Here is a 22,427-nt window from a genome sequence, read left to right as displayed (position 1 = left end):
GTTAGTCATAGAAGTGATAAGCAGTCTTTTAAAAAGCAGTTATTTAAAATTCACGAAAGGTTCTCTGTTGCCTACAGGATGAAGCCTGGCATCCAGAACATATCATAATATATTATGATATTATGGGCATGGCCTTCCTCTGCAACCTGATCTCCCATCATGGCCCCCTTTGTACCCTCTAACTATGCTGAACTACCAACAGTGTCTGAACCTGGCAGTATTTCAAAGCCCCAGGCCTTTATACCTGCTTATTCCTTTGCTTTAAGTGCACTTACTCCTGCCATATTCTATCCAGTGAACCTCAACTCATTTTTTCCAAGCCCCAACTCTAGCCTCTCCCATATGGAGATATTTTCTCATGCCTCACCCCTCAAAATACAGTTGATCCTTCCTCCCTTTATGGGATCACTTGTACCAAGTACATACTACTTATTGCAGTGATTTCTAATGATTGATACACAAGGTTGTCTCTCCTGCTCCTTAAAGATAGCAATCTTGTCTTCCCTAACTCTATCATCTTTAGCTCTCCAGCACAGTGCCAGGCACTCAAACATGTTCAAAAAGTGATCATTGCAGGAAAAAAATGCATCGGAAGAGCTGACCTGATTCAAGGAAGTTCACAAATACCTCCTGCAGGGCTGGCACGGAGACAGGAAGTTTCTGGCCCCAGAGGAGCCAGCAGGAGCCATGAGCAGTGCCACAGAGAGGCGTCATGTCAGCTCAAAGGAGAAGGATTCTTTACTGCGAGAGCTGTCTGAAGGTACGGACTTCCCTAGGAGAATGTGCGCTACGACAAGAGGTTTACAGTCAGTAGCTGCATACGATGTGGCAGTGATGTTGGAGTGGAGCTTCCAACAGCAGATAGGGAGGTGGGGTTATGATCGTCACAGTCCTTTCCATTCTTGCACGGTCATGAACCTGCCTCCTCTGCTCACCTGATTGATATGGGTCATCTATGCTCCTTCAGAGAGCTGCTCTTGCACCAGGGACACCACTTCTGCACTAACCAGGCTGCCCCTGGTCTTGGAGCAGGTGGCCTAAGAGGCTTGGAGGTAACTGGCCCCTCTGGAACTACACTGGCTCTGGGTTCTTATATACCTCTCCAGCTATCTCCCCTGTCGTTCCTCCAGGCCAGGCCAGGCCACTCTGACTCATGGCTGCTCATTCTCAGCAGCAGGAAAGCTATTGCTTATTTTTACAGCCACTTAAGTAAAGCCATGTCACCCACCTGCATTCGCTCTGTAATGCCTCTAATCTCAGTCTGACTTTGCCAGTCCCAAAGAACTACTCCCAGAGTTATGTCCATTATCTCCCTCCCCTGGGTTGGAGAGATTGACTTTAACCTTACCCTGTTCTGATCCAACTCTTTGAAAGCCCAGAATCAGGAATAGGGGCACGTGGCTCTTTTCAGACCTGCCCACGGAGGTCCTTCACACAATGCTAGGTGTGGACTCAGTGCAAAGAGACATCAGATTAGTCATCAGAGTAACTCCCTTCTAGTCCTGGCTTTATATTAATAGTTGATTTCTTGCATGTTTCTGAGTTGGCTAAAACTAATCCCTTTTCTGGGCCTCAGTTTCCCCTTAGGTAAAATCTAGGGGCAGGGTGGTTTACTTGTGTGCTGTGGGCTTCATCCCCAAGCCCAGCCCAGACTGCCACTCTGCCTGCACAGTCTCTGCAGCTGCAGCTCCTGGCCAAGTGTCCCAGGGGTGCATTAGGACAACAGCAATGATGAAGAGAAGGTCTATTGGGAGTATTTGGATGGGAAAACAGGCCCTAGGGAGGGAAGCAAGTTGGAATCCAAGAAGGAAACTGCCACCTTTCTGGTTGGCAGGAACTGAAGGTCTCCTTTCTGGAGGGTTTTCTGGCCCCCAAAACAAGGAGTCCAGGGTGGCCTCCCTCTTCCTAAACCTTCTGGCCCTGAGTCTTGGCTGTGGGCTGTGTATGTATACACACACTTGTGTGCATTCCCGCAGCACCCTGGGGGCCTGGACAAGTCACCTGCTTCTTCCCAGAAGAGCATAGGAATGAGAATGCCTGGGACAGGGCTGCACACCAGGGAGCAGGAAGTTAAGGCTCTTTAGGTCCTCCAATTCCCCCCTAAACTAGCAGCTGCAGAGCCCAGGATGGGTGGGGATCCCTCTCATTTTACCCGCTCCCATTTCAAGAGTGGTTTAACAGCCCAGCCGGGAGGAGGGGTGGGATAGCCTTCTCCGCTTCCTTTTTGGGTTAATTGGTGTTCCCTCTAGTCACTCTCTGCTTCCTTCCCCTCCCAGTTCCCATAGCAACTTGGTGTATCTGCCAGAACTTGAGTGAGCCCAGCAGCAGCCTGCTGGACATGGGGAAGGGGCTTCTGTGGGAAAAAGAGGGCACTGCCAGGTCAAAGCTTCCACCCCACCCATCGTCTGCTGCTACTTCAAGGGTCCAGGATGCTTAAGCACAGTGTACAGGGCATGATAAAGAAGCCTTTCCTGCCAGAGCTGGAGTTTGAAGAAAAGCCCAGAGCAGACCTGGTTCTCCTCAGCTGTCCTCCCCTCCCCACACACCTGTGTCCTGAGTTTAGAATGCAGTCACTGATAGGATGGTCCAGTAGGAAGAACCCTGGAGCTGGAGTCGAGAAACTGGGTTTCAAGTTCCTCTCTCTGCCACTATTTAGTGTGACTGTAGACAAGTCCTTCCCCCCTTTTCTGAGCCTCAGTTTCCTCAGCTATAAAATAAAGCAAGGCTAAGATCTCTGCATATGAAAATTACCTGAGCTGTTTTGAAAAACTCTAGATTTGTAGGTTCCACCCACAGGGATTCTAACTGCTTGGTCTGGAGTGCGATGTGAGCCAAGCAGGAGCATTTTTAAAAGACTGAGTGATTCTAGTATGCAGCCAGAATTGAGAAACGAGCAAAAGATCTCCAAGGGTCTCCCAACTGACTGCTGTCTGGTTCTGAGACATGTCTTCCTTTGCCCTGCATGCCCCGTCTCCAGCCAGCCCCACAGGTCTCGAACCTGGCTCTCAGCTCTGCCCCTTCCTTGTGGATGAATGCCCAGGACCCCTGCAGCTGCCTAAGCAACACAATCCCCTCTCTCAGTCCTAACACTGATGAGAGGAGGCAAGCGACTTAGGCCTGTCTAGCGAAGAGGGCTGCAGAGACTAAGGCAGGTGGTTGCCCTGAAAGCCAGACTTTTCATCTGAGAAGGACCCCAGCCCCTCTTAAAGCATGTGGACCAGTGCAGTGACCTCAGCTGGCCATCTGCTGAGCCAAGGAACTGGATTACCTCTCAGCCCCTTCCTCCATTCCCCTCACTAGTTCCTTGCCTGTTCCTGCCTTGCCACCCACAGGCCTGGTGTCTTCCTCAGGCAATCTGCTCTCCCACTTGTTGCCATGGTGACTCTGGGGGTGGGGCTTGAGGGAGGGTCATCTAACTAAGGAGAAAGGCCTCCCTCCCACAATCAGGCCACCCCTCTCCCTGCCTCACCTCCCTCAACTCCCTCCCTCTCTCCTAGGGCAGAGACAGGGAGTGCCAGCCACCAGTGCCTGCTGTTAGGCTAATTGCAGTTTCCTGGGAGGAGGGCTGACCCTCCACTGCAACCTCCTCACCTGGAAGCAGGAACATTGAACCAGAATCGCCCAGGGAGAATCCCGAGGGGGCTTCTGAACCCCAGTGGTGGAGGACTGTGCTGTTCCACACAGTCCAGGGTGAGGGTGGAGGTAGACTCTGGGTCCAGTCTGTAGAGATTGAGGAAGAGGCTGTGGACAGAGAGATTTCTCTTGGAACTCTGGGGCCAACAGGATGGAGGGGGGTCTCTGAGGTCCTGGGGCCCTTAGCATTATGGAGTTCCTTTTGTCTTTTCTTTCTTTCTTCCCCGTATCCTTCTGCTCTCATCCTTCTTTCTTATCTCAGCTCTCCTCTGCTCCCATCTTCTTCACCTTCCATATTCCCATGCTGGCTCTTAAACCCTTTTTCTTACTCCTTTCTTGCCTCTCCTCTTAACAGGCCCTCTTCCACCTCTCCTGGACCTCACCACTATCCCCTACTCTTTCTTACCCTTCATCTTCTCTTACCCTCACCATACCTATCTGCCTCCCTTATATCCTCCATCTCTCATTCCCCTGTTTCCTCCCCAACCCTTTTTTTCCTATCCTGCAAGTACCACCATTTCTCCCCCTCCATCTCCCCACTCTTTGTTGCCCTCTCTTTCTTCCTCTCCTGCTCCCAGGTACTGCTGACCCCACTACCACGCTCTCCAACCCCTGAGCCCCTCTCCTACCACTCCAGCTCCCTCTTCCCCTGCCTCTTACCTTTACTTGTCCCTTTCCATCCTCCTTCCACTCCCTTCTCACTCCATTGCACAAACCTTTTATCCTAATAATTTCACTCTTAAGAGTTTATGTAAATAAAATTTAACACAAGTATTTAAGAGAGATGTGTATAGAACTATTCACTGAAGCATTGTTTGTGATAATAAAAACCTGGAAATAAATGTCCATTTACAAGAAATTGGTATCCTTTGCATTTCATTCATACAAAACCATTCTCTGTTCTTCCAACACATTGTACATTGCACTCACGTCCGTACCTTTGCTTAAGCTGTTGCCTCAGTCCAAAATGCCCTTTTGTCTCTGTCCCATCTCTGCCCTTCCCATCTAAATTCGTACTTTGAATCCCTGCTCAACTCTTTTCCCCTTATTGAAATCTTTCCCAGCTTTCCTATTTGCTTCCCTCCCATGGCCAGTGATTTAACTTCTCTCATAGAAAATGTGCCATAGTTTCAAGTTAGATGAAACCGAAATTTCTCTGAGAGTAGGGACATGTCCTCATATACTTGTCTGGTTCATTCCATTAACAGTTGTGTTTTTTTACATATATTGCACTGAGTACACAATGGTCAGTAAGACACGCCTACATCTGCTTTCATGCAACTCACATTTTAGTGAGGCTGACAGAAAAACAAAACAAGGATGCAGACAAACTCCTACTTGTGGCAAAGAAACAGTTAAGGAAAAGAATGATGAGGGGGCACTCTCTAGCCAGAGTGGTCAGAAAGGCCGGCTCTGAGGAGATAACATTTGAACTGAGGCTTCAAAGTTGAGAAGGACTCAGGCAGACCAGAAATAGGGAATCAAGAGCATATCAGGCCAAGAGAACAGTGTGTGCCAAGGCCCCAAGGTGGGAAGAAGTAGGGCATGTTCAAGGAAAAGAAAGAAAACCTCAGCATGTGGAGCATGATGAGCTGGAAGGGAGAGGTAGAAAATGAGGTTGGAGAGACAGACAGAGGCCACATTTGCAGGAATTTGAAGTCTGTGGTTGAAAGTTTGGATTTTATTCTAAATGCATTGAAGGATATGAAGCAAGGGAGTAACATGATCAAATGTCATATTGAGATCCCTCTTGTGTAAACAGTAGATTGGAAAGAGCAAAAGTGGAGGCAGCAAGGCCACATAGGAGACTGTCATGCAGGTGACAGATGACAGTGGCCTGCACAGAGTCATGGACATAGAGGGAGACTTGGCATGCCTTGCTGATAGACTGTGTGTGGGAATGCCTATTAAGAGAGACATGATGGCCGACACCCAAGTTTCTGGCTTGAATATTCAGACGCATGGTTGTGACACTTAACTGAAGTGGTCAAGACTTAGTGGTGTGGGCAGATTTGGAGTTAAAAAAAAGAAAACAGGAACTGAATTTTAAGATTTAGGGCATGTTAAATTTGAGAGGCCAGTGAGATAGCAAAGCCGTGTTCCTCAGGAGGATAATTTGCACCACAACCCACTACCACCATCCCCCACCACCACACCCCTGACCCCACTTTGGAAAAGACCAGTGTGGGGTTACATTGCCAAAGTCCAGGTTCACAGTGGAGTTATTTGCATTTGAGTGTACATGTTTAATGTCTGTGTAAGAAGCTCTGACCATGTTGCTCAGAGTGTGGTGGAAAGGCCTCTGGAAGCAAAACGACCTGGACCCTTGCTCCAAAGACAGCTTCCTGAGCCCTCCTCAGTCTTCTCGAAGCTGAATTGGAGGGGGCCATCTGCCTATTTAACAGGTATCCCAGGGGATTCTGAGGCACACTGAAGTCAGAGAGCCATCGCTACAAGGAGCGGCTGAAGACATGGGGACTGGATGTGGGCGTGGCTCTGGGCATCCTGTTAAAATGCAGGTGTGACTTGTCAGGTCTGGGGCAGGGCCTGGGAATCTGCACTTTCCACAAGCTCCTCAGTGATGGTGATGCTGCTGGTCCAGGTCCACACTTTCAGGAGCAAGAAGTTAGATCAGTGGTTCTCAATGGGAGATGGTTTTGTGTCCCTGGCCCCCCACCCTGCTCAGGGGATATTTGGCAATGGACAGAGACAATGGGGAGGTGGAGGATGTGACTGGCAACTGCTGGGTAGAGGCAAGGAATGCTGCTCAGTATTCTACAGTGCACAGAACAGCCCACACTACAAAGAATCCTGCAGTCCAAAATGTCAGGAGTGTCACCATTGAGGAACTCTGATCTTGATGATAGCCAAAGAGTACAGTGCAGGAAACCTTTCTTAGCTAGGACCCAGTGCCTTGTAGGAGAGGGCTAGATGAGGGGCAGAAAGTAGACACATGAAGTGAAATGGCCAAGCAAAGTTTGAAGCAAATAAATGTGGTGTCTGCTCCACTCCAAGGCCGAAGCCAACAGGACAGAGCATGGATTAAGTAGAGCTTGAAGGCACATCTGGTGCTTAGAAAGGCAGATTCCTGTTTTTATTAGAAAATAACCCCTCGCATTGGTACTGCGCTATAGAATTTACAAAACATTTTCATACATGTCATAATATTTGATCCACACAACACCTTAATGAGATAGAGCAAAAATTATCCTCTCCATCTCTTTTCTTGAGTTTAGAAACTTAACACCATCAGCCAAAGAAATGTTTGCTGAATCTAAAGCAAGTGAAATTTACCTCAGTATAAGTAACCTCAGAGAAGTCAGGACATCTCTTGGGACCAGCTATAAAATGGTGCAGTTGGTTGGGATGACTGGTAAGACCTTTTCCAGCTCAGATACAGGAGTCATTTTGTGATTTTACCAGTGAATAAATTAAGAGTCTTCGGTTACTACAGACTGGGGACTGTGAGTTCTGGCTATGAAATGTGAGATTTTGGGGTAGGGGGTAGTGGTTTTGACCCAAACCCTTCTTCCCCAGCCCCTGGATCTTAGGGTTGGCTTAGTAAGCACACAATACCCTCCCCCAACAGACTACAGGTACACCCCTCCTCATCACTTTCCTCTGACGCCGGAAGGGGCTGGCACCTGGGCTGACGCTCTTTCCTCTCCCCACAGGCTGTCTACAAGGCCTGGCTGTGCTCAGAATACTTCAGCGTGACCCAGCAGGAATGCCAGCGCTGGGTGCCCTGCAAGCAATACTGCCTGGAGGTGCAGACCCGGTGCCCCTTTATCCTCCCTGACAATGAGGAAATGGTATACGGAGGGCTCCCTGGCTTTATCTGTACAGGTAAAGACAGGGCCCTGGGAGAGGGCGGAGGTGGGGGCCCAAGGCAGGCACCAGGCTAGGCTTGTGGTCGGGGAGAACAACAGGGAAGCTGGGTTAGGGGAAGGTTAGTAGCTGCTGGAGTGGGTAGTGAGGCCCCAGGTGGGGATGGGATGAAGTAGAATAGGGCCAGGGAGTTATCCCAGAGAAACTATCTGGGGTCCCTGGAAGATAGTGTCCAGAAAGGGACGGTACTAAGGGACAGGGGGAAGAGTCTTGGGCAGGACTGCCAGAGCAGCCCCAGCTTTGACAATCACCTCTCTCAGAAAGGCATAGCCAGCAGCCCCCTTAGCACCCCACCCTGCCTTCCTTATCCATTGGCAGGGTTGCTGGATACTTCACCAAAGCGGCCAGAAACCAAGTGCTGTGACGTGCAGTGGGTCTCCTGTGAGTCGGAGAAGAAGAAGTTCAAGGAGTCTGAAGCCCCCAAAACCCACCACCAGCAATTCCACCACTCTTATTTCCACCACTACCACCAACAGTACCACCACTACCACCCCCGCCACGAGCCCCCAGGCCGTCTTGGCCACAAGCCCTCCCTGCTGCCGGTTTCTGGGGGCTCCCGCCTCAGCCCCAGCAGGATCCGGCTCTACATCCTTGTCCTTGTGCTCCTGCATACCATGGTGACCTTCTCCAGCAGCCAGAGTGGTGGGGGACCGGGCCTGGAGGCACTGCCTGCCCTAGACGAGGGCCTGGCTCGGGAAGAGTGACCACAGGGAGGGAGATCAGACCTCCACCACGCAATGACATCAACTCCAGCCCCCCCAGGGGGAGGGGGAGGGGGCCCCTCCCATGGGAGGTGTAGGACCAGGTGGGGGGCGGGGGAAATGGGGGATCACACATCACCCTCAACCAACCCCCACCCCAAAAGCAGCTCCAACAGAGCCGCCAAAGGGCCCCAGGAAACTGCAAAACTCATCTGCGAGAAAAAGGCAGGAGCGGCAGGCGACCCCCCAGGCTCCATATATGGAGCTTAGCCAAAAGAAAAGGGGAGGGGGTGGGGGCTGGAAATGCCCACCCCTACTGAGAGCCCTGACCCCAGGGAAGAAGGCTGCTTATCTGGTCTTGGCCCTGCAGGGAATGTTGGGGGGCACAGAGGGGAGAAACTCTTTTCCCCCTCTGCATTCCTTTTGTTGCCACGATCCTTAATTCCCTACTGCCCATACTCCTACAGGCAATGGCAGACGATGCAGTGGCCTTCCTCACGCTCCAGCGCCCCTTGTCCCATGGCGGGGGGGGGGGGCGCCACAGGGAAGAACCAGGCTGGGGCACGAGGTGTATGCAGTTGCGCCTAGGTCGGGGCCCCAGTTAAGCTGTGCCCCAGCACCCTAGGTGATAGGAATAGTGGAGGGCGGGAGTGGAGAGGAGAGAGGAACATAGAGGGCTTAAAAAGATGGCTGAATGGCCTGTCGCCACCTGGCCCTGGGGAAGCAGATGATCAGTGCTGAGGCAGGCTCAAGGACACGGCCCCAAATCAGAAAAGGTTGCAAAAGGAGCCCTTTGGGGAAAGAGCACAGGGACTGGGTTCTTGGGCCTTGAAACAGAAGGCTGAGGGCACACGGTCAGACTGCCACTGTCTGAAGGGCCATATCTTACAGAAGGTGCACATACTCCCAAGGGCCACTCTTGCCCTGGAGATCTTGGCCTTGGGGCCAAAGATGTTTCCATTTCTGATCTCCACGGGGAGGAGGGACTTAAGCCCAAGAGGGTCAGGCCTGGCCTGGGTCCCCAAACTCCCCCAACTCACCCTAGCCCAGGCCTCCATGAAGGAAACCCTGGTGGTGTTGCCCCAGGGCTTTCCAGAGATGAGCCTCCCCATCCCCAGCCTGTCCCCATTCCCAGCCTACCAAAGAGTATTTATCCCTTCCGATCCCTGACCCCATGGGTTACTATCCTAATTGTGGAACCACCAGACTGCTCCTCACCTTATAGCGGGGTCCCCTAATCCAGCAACCTTTGCCCCTTGCTGGAGAAAGTCCAGAAACTGGCAAGAGGACCCACTGGATAAAGACAATGTGCTGTGGTCCCTTGGCCAAGAGATTTGAAGTGTTTAGTCAGGCTACAGTGCTGCACGAGAGAAGAGGCAGGCAGAGACCCTTGGGGGCCATCAGCCTCGTGCTGATCTCCTGGGAGTGGAAGGCCTGGGACATCTACAAACCAACAGGCACAGACAAGAAAGGGAGGCACAACTATGTTTCTGGGACAGGCCAGGTGGCTTTCAGTGCCAGAAGGGCCTGTGTCTGGGATGAGATGCCAGTGAGTTAGGTGCGGGGTGGGTGGTGGTGGACTTGGAGCTGCATTAGGCAAAACCAAGAGGGGGATAGCTGGAATTGGTTGGCTGCGGGATAAATAAGAGACCTCAGTAGTAGAGAGGGAATCATTCAGGGGCCTCAGCAGGGTCCCCAAATAGGCTTTGTGAGACTGCAGAGCCCTCCCATGCCAGGTTTCCCATTTCTCACAGCGTGTCCCTCCACCCACCCCCAGCCCTGTGCCCTGCCCACACACTCCCTGTTCGGCCTTCAGCATTTCAGGCCTAGCCACATACCCCATCCCTAGAGTGCTCTTTTCAGCTGGGGAGGGTAAGAGGTGCTGGCTCCTTTCCAGAGATGCTTCTGTAGATGTGAGAGACCCTAGGTACTGCCTTCTAATTTCTGCATCCTCAAGAGGGGAAAAGGGACTGGGAAGTAAAGGGGAGGCCTTAGGGCCCCAGGAAATGGACCCTTGGAGACTTCCACCCTTTCTTCCCCCTCACCAAGTGCCCAGGAGACCCCTGGCTCAGACCAGCCCAGGGCCTTGCCCAGTGGCAGGGGAAAGGGGCACCTCACTCCACTTTGAAGTCATTTGACTGTCCCCATCCACCCCACTGCCCAGATCTTCCACCACCCCTCCAGCTGCCTCTGCCCTTCGTCACAGGCAGCAGAGCTGGGCAACTTTCTTACACCATTTTCTACACTGTGCTTCATGAGTAGGACTTTCTTGCACTAGTTCCTATGACTGAGTCTCCAAGTCGGATTCCTAGTAGTCCCCATCGCTTCCTCCCTCACCTGGCTATGATTCACTTGTTGCCCTACCCCTGCCTCTGTGTTTCGGTGAGAGTCTGTATGTGTACCGCTTTCTGTTTTATTGCATTGTGGGGCAGAGGCCTCTCTGCTCTTGTTTAACCCCATAAAGAAATAAATGGTAAAGAGTTGATGATAACCCTCCCTTCATGGTTTTGTTCCATGGCGTCAAAATTGCCGGAGGAAAAAGTCTATGGCTTGGAGAGGAGGCAGGACCAGGAGATGCTGACCCCTCTGCCCTGCTGCTTGTTGGCTCAAGTCTCAGAAAAAAAGAGTAACCTCTGTAGCAGGCCATTCTAGAGAAGGGAGTCCAAATTCAACCTCCAGCAGGGATCAGGCAGATAAGTGTGAGTGAAGGAAGTGGGCCAGGCTGGGCTGAAGTACAGACACCAAGGCTGGAAGTGGTGACAAGTGCAGGGTGCAGGCGTCTACATGGACAGCTCAAGTCAGGGACTGACTTGTGGGAATATGGGCCCAATGATGACAGGTCATCTCATTCTTCACGGGATATCAAGACTTGAGATTTTTATGTGAAGCCTTGAATGTTGAAATGTTGGCTCAAGTCTAAAGCAAACAAAAAAACCCACATACCTCTCTGTGGGCTAAATATGCAGGCCCCACATGGCCTAGGGATTAGCAGTTTTTCACCTTCATGGCAGCCTTTCTTCCTAGTCTCCCAGCCTCATCTCTCCTGCACCACCTCACCAGGCCCATCTTCCCATCCCAGCTGGGAAAGTGCTCAGGTAGCAGAGGAGAGGCAGCGGACAGAGCCCTCCCCCACAGCCACATTCTCACACACCCAGGCCAGGGGAGAGTGCGACCTGGGAGAGAGTCTTGGTGTCCTCACTGAGCTGCCGAATTTCTTCACTGAGAAAACCCAAGTCCCCCAACTCCCCCAGAAAGCAGCAGAGCACGGAGTTTAGGGTGCAGTCTCTGGACTCCGAGTTCACAACTTGGCATGAGTTCCTTGACTTCCTTGAGCCTTAGTGTCCTTATCTAGCCGGGTTATTGTGAGAGTTAAATGATAGATATCAAGGGCTCTGCACAACAGCTGGCATGAAGGAGCTGCTGAACTATGGGTCATTATTATTGTCATCAGTCTCAGTCTTTCAACTCTCTCCTTGACCTCCACCTAAAACAGTCACCAAGTTCTGTCAACTCTTCCGGTGTGATGTGTCAAATCCATCCCCTCTTTCCCACCCCTGCCTCCCCACTTAGCCACTTCAGGCCCTCTGCAACTTTTGCCTGGTCTACTACAATACCTCCCAACTAATCTCTTATTCAATTGCTCTGATTCTGATCCATCTTCCCCAGCACTACATGCTTTGGCACTTAAGAGGCACACTAAATATTTTGTGAAAGAACTGCTGTGGTAAAGTACACATCTAATCTTCCCAAAGAGAACATATTACACCTATGATCAAAAACATCAGATGGCTCCACATTGCCTGTAGAATCAAGTTCAAACTTCCTAGCAAGACTTTCAGGGCTCTTTGGATTCTGATTCCCATCCAACCAGTCTGAGACTGTCAAGCACTCCCATCCCATACACCTTTCACTGAATGAGCTCTGCACCTTCTCACCTCTTGTCCTTGGCTCACATGGTTTCTTCTGACCAGGCTGTCTTTGCTCCATCTCTACCCATCACTGCCTTAGCTAGTTTTCAAAGTCCAGCTCAAATGCCACCTCTACTACAAAGACTTCCTTATTCCCTTTCTCCCAGGCTAAACACTCTCTTCTCTTCTGTACTTCTACACCACTTTGTACCTGAATCATGGTACTTATCACATCCTGCCTGTATTCGACTTAGTCATTCTTTCATTCAAAACATACCTATCAAGGAATTACTATAAGTCAAATACCATGCTATGTGCTGGGCATACAGCAGTAACAACACATAGTCATGTTATTGGTCCACAAGATAACATGATGTCATGTGCTCAGCAACCGTGCTCAGCAACTTACTATAACATTCAAGTTTTTGTCTCACCACATGTCCATGAGGGAGCCAGGCTCTCATGACCAAAGCACAGGAAAGTAAGGCAAGAGACTGGGGGAGGCTATGTACCCACATTGCCAAGAGAGTGAAGGGCACAACGGCTTTGCCAAAGAAGTGACCCTTCCAGCCCTCCCAGCCCTTTGACTCCTGGATTTTGCCCTGCAGCTGCTCCTTCATCCTGGGCCTGGGCCCTGGTGCGCTCCCTTCAGAGCAGTCCAACTGTAGGCAGCCTTAGTCTCTTACAGTCTCAGCCCGTGCAGGAGAGGTGGCAGCAGTCACACCCCTGGCCATGCTGCAGAATCACCTGGAGAGTTTCCACTCTGGGCTCACCAGCAGAGATTCGGATTGAATTAGTCGAGGTTGGGGTCCCGGCTTCAGTATTGTTTAACAAACTCTACAGGAGGTTCTAATGTGCAGCCAGGCATGCCAATCACAGGATGAAGAGATGATTGGGGCTACATGAAGTCCTTGTTATTCTCAGATAAGTGGTGCTAGAAAAAGGCCTCTTACAATGAGTCCATTTGAAGTGGGGACCAATATTTCACGACAGAGAGGGGGAAAAGGAAGAAAAGGTTTGACTGTGACTTTATCTTGAAATATAAAATGAAAAGGTGAGAAACATTTTTATTTAAATTTAAAAAGTGTAAATAATTGCAAATATGCACTAATTCTTTGAACAAAGAATGAATCAATCATTGGGGGATGACAGTCTTCTTGCCCAAAGTGCATGACAATACAATATTGACTTTTGCCACACAATCGTAAAGTTTTGTTTTGTTTTTCCAAAATTGGAGAGCTTCTTCAGTTATCCCTAGGACCTCCTGTAATCCTTTATGAGTTAAATCATTCTCTTTGAAGCCTTGATCCTGTCATTACCCAGGTCAATTTTCTTTTCTGACAGTGGTAGTGACTGGTCTATCTCTGCCAAATCCCATTTTCAAGGACTTTACATGACATTAGAGATTGTCTTCTATGTCACTCTCATTGTCTTCATGAAACCCTGAATCTTTTTCAAGACCTGCAGTTTCACTCTGAAATTCATTAGCATTGCATAATACTAGCAACTAACAAGAGGCTGAAAAAGACCTTAGCATAATGGGTTTGGATAAACAGTATTAAGCTATGAAATGGAGGCAGAGGGACTTATGTATAGGACTCAATTAGTGAATATTTAGTGCTAATAATGACTTTACCTTTCATAAAGTCACTTTTCCTTTTTGGGCTTTTTTTTTTAAAACTTTTTAATATTATTTTTCATTTACATTTAATATCCTAGCCTTCGTTTGCCTACATTTTTTTTTTTTAACTTTAAAATATTGTATTGGTTTTGCCATACATCAGCATGAATCCGCCATGGGTATACACGTGTTCCCAGATCTACTTATCTCTAACATGAATGGATAGGGTTAGATGTTTTTATAAAAACTAAATAAATTTTTTAAAAATTAAATAAATTAGCATATGAAGTAGTATATGTGATAGCATTAAGTACAGTGTCTGGTGCAGAGGAAGAACTCATAATCCCTGCTTCTCCTTCCCTCCAAAAACATTCTTAGATTCTTTTAGAAGACACTGAGGGACAAAGAAGGAAAAAGGGAGAAATGCATCAGAGTAACTAGAAAGGAGACCCAGAACTTCTGCCCTAGGCCAAAGTTTCGATCTTACTGTGATTCCCTCCTGTCACATTCTCTGCGGAGGGTCATAGAGATCTAGTCACTAAACACTGAGCACTGATTAGACTGTTTAGGGGTGTAGAGTGGGAGTCCAAAGATCACTCAGATAGGGAAAGTGCCCTCAGGAAACTTCTGGGTTGGTCAGGAAGAAAACTCATGAACTGAAATCACTCAAAAATACCTCTAGGTACATATACACAATGGAGTATTACTCAGCCATTAAAAAGAATACATTTGAATCAGTTCCAATGAGGTGTATGAAAATGAAGCTGATTATACAGAGTGAAGCAAGCCAGAAAGAAAAACACCAATACAGTGTACTAACACATATATATGGAATTTAGAAAGATGGTAATGATAACCCTGTATGCGAGACAGCAAAATAGACACAGATGTATAGAACAGTTTTGGACTCTGTGGGAGAGGGAGAGGGTGGGATGATTTGGGAGAATGGCATTGAAACATGTATACTATCATGTACGAAACGAATCACTAGTCTAGGTTCGATACAGGATACAGGATGCTTGGGGCTGGTGCACTGGGATGACCCGGAGGGATGGTACGGGGAGGGAGGTGGGAGGGGGGTTCAGGATTGGGAGCACGTGTACACCCGTGGCGGATTCATGTTGATGTGTGGCAAAACCAATTCAATATTGTAAAGTAAAATAATAATAATAAAATACCTCTAGAAGAAAACAAAAACAAAAAAAAAGACAAAAAAAAAAAAACCTCTAGAATCTATGACAATTTCTCCCACCTCCATTTGGACCAGGCCACCATCAACTCTCTTCTGGACCACTGCAATGACTTCCTAACTGGTCTCCCTGCTTCCAACTTTGCATCCCACGCCCCCACATACACACATAGTCCACCCATAGTGATCTTCCAAAAATGCAAATCAGATCATGTCTTTCCCCTGCTAAAACCTTCCAGTAGTTTCCCACCTTAATCTGTGGGAAGCCCCTTGCCACTGCCCACAGGGCCCTGCGTATCCTGTCCTTTGCCCACCTCCAATCCCCCAGTACACTCCCTTTGGTATCCTTCAATCGCTGGGCCTCATTTCTTTTCCTCTGATACACTAAGCCTGTTTCTGTCTCAAGACCTTTCTATGTGTCCTTCCTCAGCCTGAAATGTTCTTCCCTTAGATTTTTGCATTACTGACTCTTTCTTATTATCAGATCTAAGCTCACATGTCACTTTCTCAGAAAGGCCTTTCCTGACTCTTCTAGGTATGGTACTGCCCTTCTTGCCCCCAGACACTGCATCATACCACTTGTTTCTCCATGATCAAGCACTGGTAACTATTTGAAATGATCTTGTTTATACATCATCTTTCTTGTTCATTGCCTCTCTTTCATTTGAACGTAAGCTCTGAGTAAACAAGAGTTTTCTGTCTGCTCCCTGCCTCCCCAGTGCCTTAGAAAAGCTTCACTGCCTGAATGGATGTTGATGCAGGTGAGTGGTTCATCTGGGTAAGAGTGAGTGGTGCTTGAATGTGTGGAGTGGATGGCAAGAGATGAAGACTGAAAGACAGCCTGAGGTCAAAATACGGAAAGTCTTGAAGGTCACGTTAAGAAACGTGAACTTTATATGGGGGCCCACGGGGACCATGGAAGATGGTTGAGATTAAGAGGAGTATTATTATCAGCTGACCTGAAGAAAGATTCACTTAGTGCCACCTGCCTGGTGGATTGGTGAGCGAAGCGAATGGGGGCCCTGGTCCACTCAGCTCCCCCCCCTCTTCTGGGGCCACTCAAGAGCCCTAACAGCCGTTCCCCGACACTGGCCGCTGGGTGGCGCTGTGGCTCCTCCTACCCGGGCAGGAGGCGCCAGGAAGGCGGAGGCGCAACCGCCGAACCGGGCCTTGGCGCGGGGGGTCCGTCGGCGCCTGCCCAGCGGGCTCTTCCTAGTCCGCCTAGTTCTCCCTCCTCCGCGCTGCTCCACGTCCAGGCCCGTCCCGCCCCAGCCCCATCCTCACCCCCATTCCACCTCCACCCCAGCCCCGGGGGCCCCCTCTGCCTCTGGCGCTCCTCGGCTTTCCGACCCGCCAGGCCAAAGTGGGGCCAGAGGCGGGCGGGCCAGAGGCTGGGGGCCGAGCGGAATGCAGGGACTCGTGAGGTCCCGGGGCCGCCCTCCCTTTTCTGCCCAATCGGTCTTCAAGTCTCCCTGGACCCCAGGGACGAGATAGAGCCATCTCCCTGAGCTGCCCCGCCACCCAGTCCAGCCAGACCCGAATTAAAGCGATATCAGGGATGCAGGGATAGCCTTTTGTTGAAAAGAGGCCCCAGCTATGAAAGGGCCAATTCCTCGTTTGTGTGAACAGCCCTGCTTTACCTCTCGGCCCCCTGAAACTAGAAATCATTCATCCAGGACTCCTCCTTTGGCCCCTTCTACTCCCCTACTATAGGCCCAGATATCTGATAACTGTGTATATTATGTATCCTAAACTGATCCTGCCATCCTTGTCTGCCCAGTGCCTCATTACCTCCCAACAGGCCTCCCTGCCTCCAGCCTCCTGCCCCTGCAGCCCAGACTTCTTGCCCAGGACTAGGAGCCTCCTGGAGCACCAGTCTGGCATCCTGCCCATGTAATGGCTCCCATTGCTTGGAAAAATGGAAAGCTGGCGTTCAAGACCCTCCACTGACCTCACTATTTTGGCCTCTCCTCAACTTACATCGAGAGTAAAAGCCCTACCCCTGGTATGCTGCCCTGAGTAGAAGAGGAGCTAGAAGGGGAAGTGAACACAGTGGGAGGCTCTGTGGGGCTTTGTACAGGGCTCCGTAGGCATCTGTTTGAACAGCTTTAACTCATGATCACACTGTCACAGCTGGAGAGATGCAGAGAATGGAGCACCTGCCTCCCCTAGAGCAGCAGTCCCCAAACTTTTTGGCACCAGGGACTGATTTTGTGGCAGATAAGTTTTTTTCCATGGAGCAGGGGTGGAGGGGGATGGTTTGGGGATGATTCAATCGCATTATAGTTATTGTGCACTTTATTTCCATTATTATTACATCAGCTCCCCCCTCAGATCGTCAGGCATTAGAAACTAGAGGCTGGGAACCACTGCCCTAGAGCATAAGAACATATCCATGTTCATTCCTTTGCCCCTTCTGTTTGTCTCCCTCATCCCATGGATCTGTTCTACTCTCCTGCCATCTCCCTGTCCCCCTTCCCAACCACATTGCCCCCTCCTTTATGCCCCCTCTTGCTGGTCCATGAGGCTCTTTCTCAACAAGGGCACACCATCCTTTCACAAAGTGGTTGATGACATGCATGACCAGGTTTCCTCATGATGTTCAGTCTCACTTTCAGCAGTTTCTTCTTGAGTAACTTAATATTTGCAGATGCTAAGACCATAGGTAGCTCTTCGTGAGTAAAGGCTAGAGATGCCTATATTGAATTTAGCCTTGTTGAACCCGGCACATAAACATGGGAATTAACAAGGAAAAGCATACAAGTGAACAGGAAAATTGGCAAAGGCAGATGTATTGGCAAACAAAGCACTGATGTTTAATTCTAGGCTGCCCTGTGCCCTTGAAATCTGTGCCCAGAGTTAGATATGGCTCATTCATGGTCTTAAAAGTGGCCTAATAGATGAAAGAGCTTGGGATCAAAAACATAATCCTGAGAAGGGTAGAATAAGAGGAGGCAGCTCATCTTCCCTGACTGCATCTCAGGGTAGCTTCCCCAAAGAAATGACAGCTTTCTGTTCCCCAAACAAGCTCTACTGCTAAGAATACCCTCTTCCATTTGCACTGAACATGTACACACAGTGTCTTGTGCTCCTCACAATAACCTTGTGCAACAGGGATTATCATTTTGAGTTTACAGATGAAGAAACTGAGGCTCAGAGAGGCTACAAGCCCCACCCTCACACCTACCATCTGCCAAAGAAAGAAAACCATAAATAAAATGAAAAGCAAAAGGCCAGGACTAGAAGCCAAGAATTTCATCTCCCAGACCAGTGCCAGCACCCTTTTACCCACCATTTGGTGACCTATTGAGGACCCAAAGGTAAGCCAGCCAGCCGAGGCCCTGGACCATCACTCTGTTTTCAAGAGTGGTTGAAAATGCAGGCAGTGTGAGTGAAGTAGAGGAAGGGGCTTTTACCTGGACCCTGGGCTGTGCTGACACCCACCCTGGCTCTGAACATTAAGGTTTACAGGACCAACAAAGCAAGAACCAGCCTTGCCAGACAGCCTCTAAAGCCAAGGTCTGCAGTCAGAGGCTTCCAAAGACATTTTGTTCAGTTTGGCAGTGTTGGTCTGTGCGGTACTTAAATTTGACTTTGGTTCCCTCAATAAGAGGTTTAATAAGAATGTTAAATGAAAGTTCAGTGAGAAGATAGTCATTAAGAGCATGGCCCAGGTTTGCCTCCTGACTCTGCCCCTTGTTCTGTATTACTCTGGGAAGGTTACTTAAAACTCTCTGTGCCTCCACTTTGCTCATCTGTGAAATGGAGATACACCATAGCCCTCCACCTCATAGATCTACAGCAATTTTTGAGTTAGGGTATCTAAAGCACCTAGAACAGTGCCTGATATATAGCAAGTGCTATATACATGTTACTATTACTATTTTTATTGTCTATTAATTGAGGCATGTTCACATAAAATCCATATTTCTCTCTTCTTAAAATGTCAGCAGTTCTGATAGTACTGGGCCTCCATTGCCTGCTGGAACAGAATTGGCCCTCTTCAGATGGAGTGCACCGTTGCTTAGTAAACTACTTGGCAAAGTCACTACTACAGTCATTATTCCACGTCCAAGTGTATTTAAGTTAGTTTCACTCTGCTCCTTCCTGCCTGGGCCACCTCATCTACTCTGGTTGGCTTGGCTTTATTCAACCTCTATGGAGTCCAGGTTTGGGCTGCCTCCTTGGCACCTAGAAGTGAAGCCTTCTGAGCATTTCAGCTGAAGTGAAAATGGGTTGGCAAGAGCAATGATCAGAAGACCAGGACTTAAAAACCATACTTCTCCAAAAGCGTTTCTCCCAGTCATCTGGGGGAGGGGGAGCTCCAAAGTGGGCAGAGTACCTGCATCTGAGTACCCTCCCAACCAAGGTACCCCTCCTTTACCCAACCAGAGGTCTCCAGTTTGATCCAACAGACTTCTTTCTTTTACCTTTTTCTCTTTCAAAAGTTTGCATGAAGCCCTGGGCCAGTGTAAAGGTCTGGAGGTACTGGAGAAGCAAGGTAAAGGAGACAGAGCACCTGGCTTCTAGAGACTCACAGTATAGATTCTGGAAAAGTCTAAGTTGGAAAGACTCTGGAGGGTTAACTGAGGTGATGATGGCTTTCCCTCAGAGTTGTGCGTAGGCCTCAGGCTTTAGAGATGTGCTTTAGGTGTTCTGCAAACATTGGATGTGTTGGTAGATATCAGACAGGAACCCTTTATTTCAAATCACTAATTTAATCAAAATTGCCCTGTAATTCAGATTGATTTATAATCTAATAAGGTAAATGAGATAAATTTGAACTCAATAAAAAAGTGGGAAAGTGGGGAAAGTGTTAATTCTTTAGTTGCATATGACTCTTTGTGATCCTGTGGACTGTAGCCTTCCAGGCTCCTCTGTCCATGGCATTCTCCAGGCAAGAATACAGGAGTAGGTAGCCATTCCCTTCTTCAGGGGATCTTCTCGACCCAGGGATCAAACTCAAGTCCCCTGCATTGCAGATTCTTTGCTGATTAAGCCACCTAGGAAGCCCATTAAACACATTTTTATTCACAAAGCGCTGCTTTGATCTGTTTTATATAGTAGGGTTCTGTGTAAGAGTTCATGAAAAGTGGGAAGGTTCAGCTGCTTTAAAAGGTTCTTGTCTGACAGAAAAGGAAATAGATCCAGAGGAAAGGAAAAGACTTACCTAAGATCACCCAGCCTGGTCCAGAAGCAGGGCCCCCTGCCAACCAGTACTAGGTGATGCCTACTATAAGTATGGAATACAAAATCCAATTTAAGAATTGCATTGGGCTAGGAGCATCATCGGAGAAGGCAATGGCACCCCACTCCAGTACTCTTGCCTGGAAAATCCCATGGATGGAGGAGCCTGGTAGGCTACAGTCCATGGGGTCTCTAAGAATCAGACATGACTGAGCGACTTCACTTTTTCTTTTCACCTTCATGCATTGGAGAAGGAAATGGCAACCCACTCCAGTGTTCCTGCCTGGAGAATCCCAGGAACGGGGGAGCCTGGTGGGCTGCCATCTATGGGGTCACACAGAGTCGGACATGACTGAAGTGACTTAGCAGCAGTAGCAGCAGGAGCATCATTCCCTGTGGGATCTTAGCATGGCTAGAACAGATCATGGCTCCAGGATACTTTGGAGCTCAACCATTTTCTCCATCATATGACTTACTTATGGGGTCTGAGCATTTGACAGGCTCCAGGTGTGGGCTTCTTTCTGTCAGAGGCACCACCCTTCTGCTTGCTCTGTTTTCTGGGGCATCCTGAGGTTCCTTCAAGCCCGAGCCTGGGCTAAGAAAGCCAAAGTTTATTACTTGTTCAATATAGCTTGACTCCCAAAGGCTGGATCTGAGCGCTGAGCCTCTTGCCTGCCCTTCATTGGATCTTGCAGCCCTTGCCGTGTTCCTGCTCGTTCCACACCCTTCCTCCCAGGCGTTGGACCCCTTCAACGCTCACTTGCTGGCAGACATTCCCATGGACCCTCTGCTTTAGTCACCACTCCCCCTGAAACCACTACTGCTGCCTCAGACCTCCTGCCTTTCATCTTGCCCCAGAAGCTGAGCCCTCTGGTCCCTTAATTGTTTGGGTTGTGCTTTTCTGAACTCACTCCAATTGAGCTCTATAAATTGAAGATAATTGGACTGTCTCGTTCAGGTTATGAGTCCCTGGGGCAGTGTCTTCTGGGTCTGGTACAGCCCTGCCCAGAAAGGGTGGGAGCCAAGGGGAGGGGCACAGGGGAGACCAGCGTAGGGGTCTGGCTCAGACCCCTGGGGAGAAAGCAGAGGGTCAAGGTACAGACATTCCTCCACCTGCTAAGCTTTGGAGCCTCAATATGCTTGCCCTGTTCCTCCCAGGCCATTAACTGTGTGAGAGACCAACCCTTCACCAACAATGATGTTGGCAGCAGTTGTGTGGTATATAAAATTGTTTTTCAAATACTGTCCAAGAAGTTCCAAAATTCTACACAAAAGATCCTCCTTGGAGGACTCCTGAGTGAGTCACCAGTGAAGAGGCAGAAGCTTATAGGAGGAAACCCAGATTGAGAAGAACCCTGGGCAACTTGCCCCTCAGTGAAAGGGCTCCGTTCCATACGATAACATCTCCCCAGGTAAGTTGATGCTGCCACCTATCTTGGAAGGTTGACTCGGCCACATCCAAGGTATCCAGGGATATAGGATTTATTGTTGCTCTAAGAGGTGGTTACAGTAAGGATTGAGGGGCTAAAATGATAATGTTTTGCTCTACACTCATGACTCCCTTTCTGCCCATCATCTCGTGATGCCATGCTGTCATGATACCGCAGTGAGCCAGGACACATCCTAGAGCAGCCCTCTGGCCATTAGTCTTGGATGTGGGACATGCTCACTCCCCACCACTACCAAGGTCGTGCTCCAATGGCTCATCCCCTTGCACTTCCCACTGTGTCAAAAACATCCCATTGCTGTCCAGTTCCTGAAGGTAAGAGAACCCACATCGTATCTTCAGAGCCTGGCACAAAGTAAATGTCTGTTGAATAAATGAATGTGAGTTAATGAATGCAGAATTATGGTCTGAATTCTTCCATGCTTTACACCTCGACAGAATCTATCTCCTTCCTTCCTTTGTGTGTCCAACATCATAACATTTCCTCAGGGGAAGTGACAAGGGGAGGTATATTGCCTGTCCTCTTGTCTCCAGTTGAGACTGTATTTATATGCTCCCAAGTAGAAGGTCTTTTAGGGTTTCCACGGCTGAAAGGGAAGCAGCTGGGCTATGGCTGAAAGAACACTCAAGCTCAGAATCAGAAGCCCTGTTACGAGATCGTTGTTCTTGCACTCACTAGCTAGAACTAAATTGCAAGAGAAGAAATGAGGCTGAAAAGTAGGGATAGGCTTTGTGCATCACTTGAGAGAGAATTTGGACCTCCATTCATTCAACAAAACTCTACTGAAGATCCAATCGCTCTGGGTGCTGTGGGAAGCAATCATTGAGGAGCAAGACAATAGACAAGGGAACA

General features: G+C 49.1%; 1 protein-coding gene across 1 annotated transcript in view; it reads left to right on the top strand.

Annotated features, from left to right (window-relative positions):
• FAM155B (family with sequence similarity 155 member B) overlaps window positions 1-10,713 on the top strand; it is a 28,708-nt gene extending 17,995 nt beyond the window's left edge. The window contains exons 2-3 of the mRNA XM_040265760.1: window positions 7,308-7,479; window positions 7,840-10,713. Of these exons, the coding sequence (XP_040121694.1) occupies window positions 7,308-7,479; window positions 7,840-8,225 (558 nt within the window). The 3' untranslated portion in view covers window positions 8,226-10,713. The remainder of the gene's footprint in view (window positions 1-7,307; window positions 7,480-7,839) is intronic.
• Window positions 10,714-22,427: the final 11,714 nt, after the last annotated feature.

This window comes from Oryx dammah, unplaced genomic scaffold (genome assembly GCF_014754425.2).
Source record: "Oryx dammah isolate SB20612 unplaced genomic scaffold, SCBI_Odam_1.1 HiC_scaffold_23, whole genome shotgun sequence".
NCBI lineage: Eukaryota > Metazoa > Chordata > Mammalia > Artiodactyla > Bovidae > Oryx > Oryx dammah.
This window is presented reverse-complemented; position numbering and strand designations above follow the sequence as displayed.